Source organism: Porcisia hertigi, chromosome 36 (assembly GCF_017918235.1).
Source record: "Porcisia hertigi strain C119 chromosome 36, whole genome shotgun sequence".
NCBI lineage: Eukaryota > Euglenozoa > Kinetoplastea > Trypanosomatida > Trypanosomatidae > Porcisia > Porcisia hertigi.
This window is the reverse complement of record NC_090595.1, coordinates 363023-377223: the sequence shown is the minus strand read 5'-3', so window position 1 is coordinate 377223 and position 14201 is coordinate 363023. Positions and strand designations below refer to the sequence as shown.

General features: G+C 49.7%; 1 protein-coding gene across 1 annotated transcript; it reads right to left on the bottom strand.

Annotated features, from left to right (window-relative positions):
- Positions 1-7620: 7620 nt before the first annotated feature.
- On the bottom strand, positions 7621-9546 carry JKF63_00084 (uncharacterized protein; the record flags this gene model as incomplete). Its single annotated transcript, XM_067896136.1, has 1 exon — positions 7621-9546. One exon carries the CDS (start codon positions 9544-9546, stop codon positions 7621-7623), a length of 1926 nt encoding a protein of 641 aa, XP_067752293.1.
- Between the last annotated feature and the right edge of the window lie 4655 nt (positions 9547-14201).

The window sequence follows — 14201 nt, the reverse complement described above, 5'->3', positions numbered from 1 at the left end:
GGCAAAAAAAAAGCTTGTGAAATAGGGAAACAGGAGAAACAAAAAAAAAGACTCCGACTGAAACCTGCTGATAACGGCGGGTCGACCAAAGGCTATAGCAGAAATCGAGGTGCCGGAAAGAAAGAAAATACAAATGAACGAAGAAGAGCAGGACTTGATGCGGTCTAAAAAAAAAAACGCGCTCGCGCGCGTATGGAGTGAGAAAGAGAGGGAAGGGGAGGGGAAGACGGACACACAAAACAGCGTGAACAAAACGAAAAAAAATCACACGAAACGGATAAATGTGGGGGCGAAGGTAAACAGAAATAATTTTTTTAAGCCTCCCGGACGACTTTGGACACAACCGGCTTTTGCGTGTGTGTGTGTGTGTGTGTGTGTGTGTGTGTGTGTGTGTGTGTGTGTGTGTGTGTGTACTGTTTTGTTTTGCTCCTCCTCGCGGACAAGGGAGCGCGAGAGCTCGTCGGTGGATTTTCTTTGGTCGTCGTTGTTTACTGAAGTGACGGTGTGCGCCGGAGCCTTGAGAAAAATTAAAAAAAAGACGGAAACAGAAATGTGGCGCTGGAATTACGCTCTACGGAGAACACGACCCACAGTCTTCCCCCTTCTTCTGGGTGAGGGCAGTTTGCTGTCGTTGTTTGTTCTCGTCCCCCAAAAAGTGAAGTCCACAGCTCGTATCACAATGTGCGCTTTCGATCGCCGGTGCGACTGATCGTCCGGGTCTATGACACGCACGAAGGAGGAGGCGCAAGAAACCAGTACCCGGTGGGCAATGAGGCGGTGGAGAATAATGGATAACAACGATGAACAAGGCACAGTGACTGTAAGAAATGCAGCAGAGGACGCACCGCACCCTCAACGCACAGTACAGTTAATCCCGAAACTAGGAGAAAGATCTAATGAGCACGCAGTTGCTCAACTATGCAACTTCAGCCCAGATGGCCGTCCCGTCCGCACCAATGTATTCAAAGAAGAAGTTGCTGCGTAATGGGCTGTATATCTGAGTGCGGTTCAAAAATTCTCGTGAATGAAATCAAGTAAGCGACAAAGACGCAAACACCGGCAAGTATACGTGAAACACACACACACACACACACACCAAGAATGAGAGCAGCGCCTCCCCAGGGGGGGGGGGAACAAAAAAAGAAGCGACGACACGGAGAACAGAAAAAAAAAGATAACGAGGAAAGAAAAAAAAATGCACACACTAGAGAGAAAATCGATTTGATCACTCCAGAAAAACAGAACAAGGAAAATCAGTGCAAACAGTCACTCCAAGAGCTGGACACGGCTTGTGTTAAAAAGAAAAAAAAGAATCTCGAAGGGCAACAGGGCCGGTGGGGGGGGGGGGGTAAAGAAGGGGTCTGGAAGGACAGCTCAGATAAATTCAAAGCACAAACCAAAAAGGAACAAAAAGTGTCTCGTGCGTCGCCTGCGGTGGAGGGAGCGAGAGAGAGAAGCTAGAAAAAAAAAAGAGGGGGCAGAACAGAAATATATTTTCGACACTCCAGAAGAAACACAACAATGCGAAAAATGCACACAGCGTCTTGTTCCGAGCCCTTTGTGGCAGAACGGAGAGAGAGAAAGCAATAAAAAAAACTCACAAAATGTTTTACGGAAACCAGCGGGGGAGGGGAGTGAAAAAAAAATTGAAAAGGCACAATTCAGTCAAAGAAACGCAAACAAAAGAGTATTCGTCCAAAAAAAAAATATTTTTTTTGTGGGGTCTATCAAAACCAAAAGAGATGAAACACAGTGAAGCCTGAGAAAAAAAATGGGTACAGTAAAGGGCGTGGCAGGGAGTGAGAAGCGCGATGTGCGCACGTATGTTTTCCCCCCTTTTTCCCCAGAATCGATGTTTGAAAGACGCACACACGCACTTGCACCACGGAAAATGAAGAGCTCCGGGTGCACCCCTTGATCGAACAGGAGAGCAGAGAATACCTGAAGCCAGAAATTTGAGCAGTTTACACGTATCTCTGAGGTTGGCCTCCAGAGTATGGGCCGAGAGCTGAGGTGTGAGAAGGAGGACGATATGGTTTCTTTAGTGTTCCTTCTTCCTGGTTGGGGTTTTTCAGGTGATATGGTGCTCGCTATTCTGAAACCAATCGTGTATGTGTGATTAAAAACGTGAAGACCGGTACGCACCCGCAAAAGCAGCAATGCCAGCTAAATTGATACGCTGAATGAAAAGCTGATCTTCCTTTAATAATACGTAAAAGCTATCCATATATACATATACATATATGTGTCTAGATATATATATATCTATATATATAATGATGTAAAAAATTTTGGGAAAGGAAAAAAAAAACGAGGTATTGCTTGTTTACGTCAACGAAAACAACAAGAGTAAGGGGGGGTGATGGAGGCGTGTAGGGGAGGGGAGGGGGGAGTGGAACAAGAGACAAGCTCCAAAAAGAAACGACAGGGAACTTTACTTACTGTGCGTGGGTAAAAAAAAAAGGAGACAAAAAGATGGGGGACACGAGTGAAATGGAGACGGAGGAGTACAAATGGAAAATTTTCAATTATACACACACAAAAAAAGTCCAACACCCCGACCTGTACAAGAGACAGCAGTACCGGGGGAACAAAAAAGGGGTAACTGTGGCAATAGAATACGCGGGAATCCGTGTACGTACATTAATTGTCTGACCAATGAACGGGAGGGGTGGACGAAGAGAGGTAAGAGATAGAAGGGGGAGGAGAAAAATTCAAAAAAAAAAGGTCGGGTCTACAGTTTAAGAGATCCAGAAAGGAATTTCGAGAAATACAAAAAAAGCAAAAGTGTCCCAGAAGCGTGTGAGGAAGACAAAAAAAAACGAGAAATAATAGAAAGAATCGGAAAAAAAAATGTACGACCTCAGGAGGGGAAAAAAAAGTATTGAAGGGAAAAGTTGGGAAAGTAAAAACGGACTCGGAAATCAAAATACGTAGTGTGACAAAGATGAGGGGAGCTGAAACGAGTGTGCGAGAGAGCGAGGGGACACTGAACAATGGTAAAGCAGAAAAAAAGACGCGCACGAAGGAGAGAGTAATCCCACGCGACGTGAAGAAAATCTGCCAGCCCGAATTTGAAAAAACGCTTAGATGGAGGGGAAATCAAAAGAAAAAACTTGATGAATAAATATTCACATAAGAAGATAGCATATAAAAAAAAAACTTGAGTCACACCACAACGTAGAGACGACCGATAAGTACCTGGTTCTCACACGCAGACACACACAGGCACACACAGAGACACACACACACACACACACAGACTTCCTAGGAGATAGAAAAAAAAGTAATTGATCACTTTGCTTATACGTCCCTTTAACTTGACCGCTTAAAAAAGAAAAAATTCTACTGATGGGTTAATCCTTTGGGGTAAGAGAAAACAAGAAAGGGTGAGGAGTAAAAGACGCTCTCGCTTGGAGGAGATGGAGGGAGGGAGGAAACAAGAGGACAGAGCTACGCAGATACACTCACACAGGAAGATAGAGCAATATACCTTCAAGTATATTTGACTAAACCCGAGACAAAAACCAAAGAGGCTTTTTAATTCGATCAAAGAAGGAAAGGGAGCACAGCACAAAACAAAAAAAAGTAGAGGTTGTATGCGTGTGTGAGGAAGGGAAAGGAGGGGGGAGAGGGGAGGGGAGGGTAGGGGCAGATCAAAAAAAAAACGACTAACACCACCGCCCTCCCCTCCAGAAAGAACAAAAAGAAAAAAAGGCCTCTTCGGGGGAAAAGAAAAGAAACTTGTTTTTCTATTGCTGTGTACGGTTTAAAAAACGGGGGGGATAAAAATAATAACGACCCCCAAAAAAAACCAAAAATAGGCCAAACAGACACCAGGAACAATTTGCACAGACACACACCGTGCCCGCAAGGGAAAGGAGGAGTGAGAAAGGGAGGGGCAGAGGAGGGGATTGACGTAGACACACCTCCGCGATAGACAACTAAATATGTTTTTTAGGTATACACAACCCCCTCCCCAGAAAAACTAAAAACGGAACCCCTAAAAAGTGAATGAAAAAAAAAGAGGAGAGTGAAAAAAGTGAAGCTCGGGGGGAGGGGAAGGGAAGGGAGGCAGAGAAGCTTTTTTTTCGGGTTGATGGGGAGATACAGGGCAGAGGAACTAAATAATGGGAGAGGGGGCAAAGAAAAAGAGACGAAAGCAAATCAAAAAAAAACGGGGAAAATACCAGCAGACCCGCAGCTAACGCTGATTCCTTCTCTGAAAGAATACAGAAGGGGAAGGGGGGGCAAAGTATACGTAACGTTAGCCAAAAGGCAAAAATGGCCGGGTTTTTGACCCACAAACCTGGATACCACAGCTACCCCAGCACCAACTAGCAATTGGTCCGTTGCGCCTCCCCCTCCTTCCTCCTTTAAAAAAAAACTCGATCTTTCCCCGCCCCTGTCTGCAACACCTACCCACAATAAGAGAAACCCGGGGTGGGGGGATAAGCTATCCAGAGAATCGGAAAAGACAGTTTTGTTTGGAATTAATCAAAACACAGTAGCCGTACCGCCCCCAAGAGCAGAGGCTACAAAAAAAATAGAATAATGATTGTTGCTTTCACCTCACGAGCCCTGCCGCAGACATCGACCTTCACACCACGATACAGAAGAGCTTTTCTTTTTTATCACGAAGCCCGTTCTGGCCTGGCTGAGCGTTGGGTACAAAGCGGGGGGTGGATGGATAAGTGACCCTCAGTGTGTTAAAGTTACCTCTTGTATGCTAAGCACGTGTGTTTGACAAGGTCGCCTCTTCGAATGTCTCTTGCCCTCACTGCGACGTGATGGGAAAGGGAGGGGGGGGGGGACTGGCGAATCAGATAACGACAAAGGCGACGAACGCGTGGCCCGGTGTGTGGCGAACGCCTCTGATGAGTCGTAGGAAGGTGGATAAAGTCTTGTAGATGAAGTGTAGGGTGGGGGAAGGGGGAGGGGGAAGGAAGACAAGCAGATATGAGGACGTGCACCAAAAGAGGAACAAACGCTCCTTTAGCCGTCCTTGGAGAAGTCGGGGGCGGCGATTTCACGCAGGTATGCAGCACCGCTGCCGAGCGCGCGACTGAATGAGTGCGTATGTTGTGCAGGGGTAACAAAAAGGGGGGGAGTGAAACGTGAGAGAGTCCCGATAGCATTCAAACGTGATGTCCGAAGAAACAACGACAGATACACACAAGTGGGGGGGAGAGAGAGGTATACAGAGTATCAACGCACACGAACCGGTGTCGATACGTAAAGGGCGCCATTTGCTGCTCCCTTTTTTTGCCACCAATGACTTTCTCTAATGAGACACCTTAAAGAGAGCAGGCAAAGGGACACAGTCGCGCTCTGTTGGCCTTCACGAGTTACTCATCATTTTTTTTTTGGGGGGGGGGGGGGGAGGAGGGGGATTCGTTTTGCATACGCTACACTTGTTCCTCGAGGGTGTTGAGTGAAGGTATGTTTTGTGTGTAGCTTGGAAAAGGGAGGGGGGATAAAACTAAGACAGTTCCACCACCGCCACTCCCCCCCCCCCCCCCTCTAAAGCGGCATCGAAGATGAAGAGGCCGACAAGGGTGTGCGTTGAAGTTCACCTGTACTCTCAGTGGTGGACCCTGGCGGCTCCCAGGGAGACGCCCTACCAAAAGGGTAGAGGGGGGAGGGGGGTTGAGAGTGGTTGCGTACCACCGCCCGCTGCGCATCAATGAAAACCTGGATGTGGGGAGCAGGGACGTCGTCAAGAGACGAGATGGGGAAAAGCAGTGAAAAAAGTCAAAATAGTGAGTCGACGGAGGACACGCAGATGCGGTCCATGCGAAGGTGCCGGGCGTATCTGTACGCTGGGGGGTGGGGGCTAGAAGAAAATGCATAAATCATATCAGTGCGGCGCCCTCACCCAACCAGTGATGTCCTCTCACGAACGTCATGTAAAACTGCACGCGAAGTTGTGGTGGCGAAAAACCTGTGTTCATCACCACCACATTCCGTATCTATTTACACACACACACACACACACACACACGGCATTTTGTGATACTGCTGAAGATCGACCACGACAAACTGTTTTATATCCTTCTTTGCTTCTTTGTTAGCTTCCTCAGTAATGAACAACTTAATTGAAGACGGTTTGCTTACATTCGTTCCGTTCTGATTGTGAGAGGGGGCGGGGAGGAGGGAAAGGGGGGAGGGGGGTTCTCAATGGAACCACACGGCGGCCCGCCGCCTACCCCACCGCTCCTCACAACCAGCCACAGCACCGCAGTCATGTTAGTGCAAGAGGTAGCTGGTTTCGTATGCGCACACCCACACGCATATATATATATATTTGTATAGATATATACACACCCACCATCCGTCTCGTGAGTGCACAAGAATCGACCGAAAAGGGGGGAAAGGTGACACAGAAGGGAACGTGAGAGGGGTCCCGAGCATTCGTTGAGAAACAAGTGAGCGTGCCTGGAGCAAAAAAAAGATTTTTACGTGCATAGACCACAAACGGACAAATATCCACGTAGATAACCGCGTCTTAGGCAAACAGACAATGAGAAAGGAGAGGAGAGGTGTGAGAGGCAGGGCGATAGGCGACCCCGCTTTCATTTCAAAGTGCGTGTTTTGGTCATTCTAGATAAACTAAACACACACACACACACACACACACTAACTAGCCTGACAAAGGGTTTTTTTGTGGTTGCCTGTGCGCGACAACCGATTCGGGGGAGGGGGGGGGGCAAGGAGGGGAGGAGAGGAGGAGAGGAGGGGAGGGGAGGAGGGCGACCACACAACAACAACCAAAATCAACGATGCGGAAATTCCTGGACTCACTAAACCACCGTAAAGACGAAGAGACGGCAGAAACAACAACCAAAAAAAAGGAGGGGGCTGTGGACTTGAACACACCCTATCTAGAATATTTTTTTTTCAAGTCGGGGTGATGACGGAGACAAACATTACAGGAAAAGGTGCACACAGAGAGAAAAACCGAAAAGGGCGTGTGACGGGTGAGACGTCAGCATTACGGCTGTGTTGCTCAAACGAGGGCCAGTGCCTTGAAGCAAAGGACTTGCTTTTGTGTAAATGTGTGTGGGAGGAGGAGGAGGAGGGCTCATTTTTCCTCTCCAAGCATCCCCGCTGGTGGGAGGGGCCCATGCACACACATCTTGAGGGGGGAAGGGGGGTCAAGTGGTTGTGTGTGTGTGTGTGTGTGTGTGTGTGTGTGTGTGTGTGTGTGTGTGTGTGTGTGTGTCAGTCTCTCTCATATATGAGCACGCAGATACGAACACCAAAGCTAATTCGAGTTGGGAACAAAAAAATGCCTCGACCCGCTCTTTCCTACACACACTCCCCTCCTCCCCGGTAGCGTCTTCGGCAATGAAAGTGGGGGACTGGTGTCCGGTGAGGAGACATCACAGACGCAGTGACGAAAGGGGGAAGGGTAAGGGGGGCGTATGGCCATTGTGATGGCGGGCACAAGACGGCCGGCGCCGCCACAGATGTGCAGCCCCCGGCGTTGGAGTGGACATCAGGTGGGTGTCCATTTTCCCTCGGTGTCCCCGCCCCGCCCTGCCACTGAGTAGGCCCGACGCTGTGTCGCTGTTCATTTAAATGGAAAAAACGAGAGGCAAAGGCGAGGCGAAGGGCTCAAGTCGCGCTCGAGCTCGCGACTTCTAAGATGGTGGCGCTCTTCCGACAAATATGGGCATTGCGCTTGTTAACGGCACGGGTACGCAGCCGTTCGAGTAGCGACAAGACCACGTCGTACGCAGCCATTCCACTCTGTACGGAAACCTTGACATCCACCACTTGCTCATCCGACTTGACCTTGTACACCTTCACCTGCAGCTTGATGTTCGGGTGGCGCACAGCCGAGAAGTAGTAGCTGTAGATAACCTTCCAGAGAAGCCCCTCTTCCTTCATGGCTTCGTACACCTCTTTTAGTGTTTCGTGGCTGGTAGAATTCACAAACGCGACGCCGTTGCGGATGAAGTCGTTCCCAAACCGGGTGACCGTCTCCGCGTGATACAAGGTGTCGAGCGCTGTCTCGACGCCTCCGGTGACTAGACTGTGACGGGGGTCAGCGCCGCTGGTACTCATTGGGCTGCTCGCCTGGTTCGTCGAGATAAGGGAACAGTCACCAGTCTCCATCTTGGACTGTGGCAGCAGCAGTGCTGGTACCACAGACGCTTTCCCTGGAGAATGGAGACGCTGTGGCTGGAGCAGATTTCTCTGTGGGGCGGATAGCGCGAAAGACGAGGTAGTAGATGCACCGCCGACAAACCCGGAACCAGAATTCGAGGTTTCGGAGGCCGACGTCACAGAGGCGGCGTTTGATTGGTCCCTTTTCATTGGTTTCACCGTAATGCATCGAGACATGAGGAGTTGGACTGGGAGCTCTTCCACATGAAGAATTTGTCCTAGAACAGTGTGCGTGCTGTGGTTTGCGTGAAGAGGGAGAAACGGTGCCACGACAGCGTTGTAGCCCGACTGCCATGGGTCGCCTGGAAATGTCACTGGCACCGTGGAGTTCATGGCGGACTGCAGGGAGGTTGGTGAGAGCTGAAGCGGAGCCCTGCTAGGGTGCCTCTGGTGCTTCGATGTGGACGGCGAGCTCGCGTGCGCGTTGGACCTCGAGCTCACCTCCTTGGAGCCCAGGCCTGTGAAACTGGAGTTAGTGGACAGCTGGTGTAACGAATTAGCGTTGAGAGAGCCGTAACCTTGCTGAGCCTGCCACTGGAGGAAGGAGGTCGCACTGTCTCCAAACGACGGGGGTATGGCGTGCCCTCGCGGAGCGAGTTTGTCCTGCTTCTTCTGGGTGAGAATGATATAGGAAACGTAGATGTCATGCGCCTCGTCACGCAAGGCCACTTCAGCGGCAACAATCTCAACCGGCGTGGGCCAAAGCTTCGAGTCCGAGACGTTTGAATACATCTCAAAGTAGGTGGCTGCGGGGTAGCGTCGCGCCATAGCGTTGGGGTTGTCCTCGTCGCTAAGAACTGCCCGCATCGAAGGGATGCGCTCCTCTTCGGACATGATGATCGACGCCACTTCCTGCGTGGAGATGCGGAACTGGGAAGCGACGATGCGCAACACCTCCTCATCCAGCATGTCCTCCGAGAAACAGTAAGTGCGTGCAAAGCGCGTCGTCTCAACAACAGCTGCGTAGTGCAAGGACAGCAGGTACCGAGGAAAGCGAGGGCGAAGCCATGGGTGCTGCATAACCTGCTCCATCGTGGCTCGCTCCAGTGGATTCACGACCAGCATGCGGCGCAGCAAGTCCCGTGCCTGTGTAGACAAGTAGGCGGGGGTGGCGTAGTCCGCCGTTTGGATCTTCTTGAAGAGAGTCGCGATGTTACCGTCGTCGAAAGGTAGCGCGCCACAGAGCATGGCGTAAAGCACGACGCCGCAGCTCCACACATCTGTTTCTGGGCCGCCGTACAAGCGCCCACTCACTACCTCCGGCGACGCATAGTTGGGAGTGCCGCAGCTTGTCTCGAAGAAGCGTCCATCGTGTGTGATGGAGGATAAACCGAAGTCGCTCAGCTTTACACTGTGTGTGCCGTGCTCCATCATGATGTTTTCCGGCTTGATGTCGCGATGCGTGACCCGGTATCGATGACAGTATGCAACCGCAGCGGCTAGTTGGTGAAAAAGGGCACGCGCAGTGGACTCGTCTAGTCGACCCTTGCGACTTATGAAGTCAAACAACTCCCCACCTGACACGTACTCCATGACCAGCACAATGTCGTGCTTCGTCTTGACGACATCATAGAGACGAGTTATGTGCGGGTGGCGCAGCACACGCATAATTTTGATCTCACGCTTGATCTTCACCGCCGAGCGTGCGTCATTCTCCATTATCTTCCGTGATATGATCTTGAGTGCTACGCGGACTCTTGTCGTTTCGTGATAACCGATCTTTACCTTTGCAAAAGTGCCACGGCCGATGGTGTCACCCACCTGGTAGGGGCCGAAGCGCTGATTCATCTTGGGGACTGCGGCACTGCTGCGGTTGTAGTCTGCCATCGCGCTCCTTGCAGTTTAGATTCCTCCCTGCGGTCTGATCACCCCCGGGCTGAAGCGGGGACTGCGAATGCTACCGACAACAACAACAGGCAGAGTTCCGGTCGATCAACGGCACGAAAAGTATGGGCCAACGAAAAGGGGATACAAGAACAGGAAGAGAAGAACTTTCTCCTGCCTGCCGTACACAGAGTCCACCTGCCCCCCACACACACACCGAAGAAAAAGAGTGGTTCGCCACACTTTGGAACAAATATATAAATATATACAATACAATACCGAATATAATATAATATATATATATATAAAGATATATAAGCCGGGGAAAACAAAAAAGCTTTGTACAAACAAATGATCACGAGATGCGTTTGAAAGGAAATACTCGAGCGGTGAAGACACCACAAACAAGCGAGCAAATATGAAAAAAAAGTACGTTTTTTTTTGTGCGTGTGGTTTCAAAGAAGAAAGCTGGAGGATGACTGTACGTAATAGGCGTAAGCGTGTCGAAGTGTATGTATACGTGTGTTTGTGTGCGCATTGATGTGCGTCACACGGGAAGATATGTGATACCTGGTGTACAGACACACACACACGCACACACAATGCACGCACGTACCTACGTACGTACGCGGGACTATTTAGTGGCCGATACTCACAACCAGAGACACGCAAAGCAGAAAAAAAAAAGATGGCAGAGGGACGGCAAGACGAGTGAACCGAGGAGGAGGGGAGGAAAAGAGATGGTAAAGATACGAAGTAGAAAAAGACACACACACACACACACACACCTGTTATCTTCCAGAGAGCCGCTCCACAGGAATGAAATACGGATACGGGAATGAGCGACTCGAGAGTCCACGTGAGCACGCGGGGTTGTTTAGAGTGATCTCCGTATCCCCGCGGGGCCTCTTTGTGGGGATATGCTCGGTTGAAAGACTAGGAAGATTACAATAATGAAAAACTGGAGAAGTACAAGAGATCTGCTGGAGATCCCCCCTCACCAGAAAAGACCCGCCGCAGCACACAAGGGAGCGCGCCACGGAAAAAAAAAGATGCGCAATCTGAAAGGTCGAACTTACAAAAAGAGGCATGCGCAAGCAAACACGACAACGAAAATAGGGGAAAAACAAGAGGGGGAGTTGAAACATCCAATGTTTTGGTTTTGGTTTTCTTCCCGGTTGCTGGGATGTGGGGCTCCAATGAGAAAATCCCAACACACAAACAACAACAAGAGATGAGGACGCCGCAACAAGGATACACACAAGCTGATCAGATCCGCGCCTGCGCTTTTGCGAAAGAGAGAAGTGACGAGTGGGGCGGCGTTGAAAAGACCGACAAAATGAGGGATTTTTTTTCAGCGGTGGCGGGGGGGGGAAAAAAAGGATGAACACAAAACTGATAAAAAAAGGAGGGCAAGATGATGCGCGCACGAATTCCTTATGTGTATCTCGGTCCAAAAGGTGTAGCAAAGAAAAGAAAACAAAAATCAGCGGCTTGGTCACAATTCGATACACAAATACACACGCGAAGGAGGAGGAAGGGGAAAAGACACACATAAATTGCCGCTATAGGGCAAGCTGGTCTGGACGAATGAGCCAAATGAGATATTTAGGTGAAAAATAGTGTATATATATATATATATATATATGTGTGTCGGCGCGTATGCGTAAACGCTTGCCGGAAACCAAACAGCGTGCACACACACACACACACACACACACCTTGACCCAAAGATGCAATAGTGTGCTCGTGCACAGGTGCTTCTCTGTCCTCGTAACCCTTCTTTGCTGCGGTCAGTGATGTGCGTCGTACTGATCAGAGATCCATCCAAATCGAGATGTGCACTATTGGGGAATGAATAACGCCTACGTATTGAGACACTCTTAGCGGATTAAATTCGAGCCAAAGACTCTTGTCAAAACATTTTTTGGCGACGAGACCACACACGCACGCCTGTATGATGGGACAGGATGTGCACGTGTGGGGCCCTGGAGTTTTATTGTTTTTTTTTGGGGGGGGGGGGGGGAGGGAGACGAGTGCTTTTTAAATCAGGCAATAATTGCTACCGCATGGCCTAATATGCGCGTTTGACGAGCGGAGCGTGCCACAAAGAGCTTCAGGAGTGTTGGGGAAGGGAAGAAAGGGTGTGATCGAGACAAAGAAGCAGCAAGTTCACGGTGCGGCATGAAATCAGACGCGCGTACATACATGTATACGTATCGGGGGAGGGGGGGGGGCATAGCAAGTAAAATATCCATGACTCTGGATCTACTCTGCCTTTCTCTTTTTCTCTGTAAATAACTGCGAGCCATGGCACTTATGAGTACAAGAAAACGTGCACAAGCCTCTGCGCCGGTCATCAGGCATACGACCGCGCTGTCCTGCGTAGGGTGGTCCATGAGGATGTAACGCCGCATCAAAGCCAAAGACATTCCTCCGCCTCGACAATCATCAGCGGCGTCACTACGTGGATTCCGTTCTTTTTTGTTTGTCAGTATGTTATAGAGCGCTTCATCTCCGTTTTTACCTTTGTTGTTGCTTACTCTCTGCAGTCTTGTTCATGCCTCGCTATGATGAGTACAATATATATATGTATATTCACCTTTGCTCTCTCCCCTCTTAGACTCCTACATGATGCCCCTCCCGCAGCCTACCTTTAGTTCGTCCTGGGTGACAGAAACGCAAGGGTGATGAAGCGTCACCATCGACGCATGAGAAGCGTGCAATCATGAAAAAAAAACACTCAAAAACACTACGCTCCTTTCCATACACGCACACACACACGCATCTCAACATTACATGCCCAGTGACAGCTGGATGGGCAGACGCAAAGATGAAGTCTTCGGCGGCGGGGGGGGGAGTGTGCCTGGGAAGGGGTCTCTCAGCAGCACAGCTGGCGCGCACATTGGAAAAAAAAATTAATCGAGTGAGGTGTCGCCGTAAAAAGAAGCCATGGCCGACAGAACAACGAAGGGAGAGAGAAAAGCGTCACGAAACTACACGCATCCATACACAAACTCTTCTCTTCCACAATTTTCCTAGAAAACCGTAGGGTGGCATGCTTTTGTGTGTGTGTGTGTGTGTGTGTGTGTGTGTGTGTGTGCCGTTTGTGAGAAGATTAGACAGATGTTATGCTTAGACTTAGTAGAGGTCTGAAGGAGACAATGAAAATGAAAAAGCGCTGGTGTCGGTCCGCACGCGCGCCGTGAGTCCTCAAATGGCGTAGCCCTCCTTCGGGAAAGGGAGGGGAGGGGCACAGTGGGAGTGAGAGCTTTTACATGTGTGCAAACTCTCACGTCTCAATGTGTTCTTGAGGGGAACAGAGACCAGGAAAGTCGCGATTCGTGCCGCGGGGGAGAGGGTAAGCCCATCGGAAAACGTCCGAAGGGCGAGGAAACAAAATGAGAGAAGTCTGCTGATAGTGGCTGGCAGGTGCTCGAGGAGCGCAGCATCAAGGGGAGATACCAACGAGACGAGGCAACGCAACAATCAGTTGCAAATAGAAAACCTACATAGCACCTTACCCGTGCAGCCCAGCGATCACCCAGCACAACAACATCACGCACGCCCCGCGAGAGCAGGGGAGAGAGCGTTTTTTTAAAATCCTGTTAGAAAATCTCTGTCTCAAGCGAGACCAAAACCAACCCCATCACCTTTACAGTTCACCAGACAACAGACACACACACAAAAAAAAAAAAGAAACAGTAATTAACAGAGAAGAAAACAAAAGAGATGAATCAAAAACCCGCACAAAACGGCACGAAACCACGGAAGGGAGAATGTGATGCGCAAAACGACGACAGCAACCAAAAAAAAAATCATGACGGCACATGAGACGCACACACACACACACACACACACACACACTTAGCCGCAGAGAGAGACAAATAAATGGACGCGACTACGACAAGAAGAAGCGAGCCACAGAAGAGACAAGGATTTACTTGAAACATAAAAAATAAACGTGTGTGGGGGAGGAAGGGGCAGAGTGTCAGCGGCGTCAAGAGAGCGGGGATTATGGAGAGGAGATGAAAGAGAAGACATCGCATATCCAACAACGCCAGGGATGAAGAAAAAAACCGGATTCGGTGCATCGCGATAGAGGTGTGGAAAGGCACCAGCGCCATTGCGATGGGGTATGGTATCGCTACAAACACCTAACCACCCCTTGTTTTTTTTTTTTTTCGTGTGTGATCCCTCAC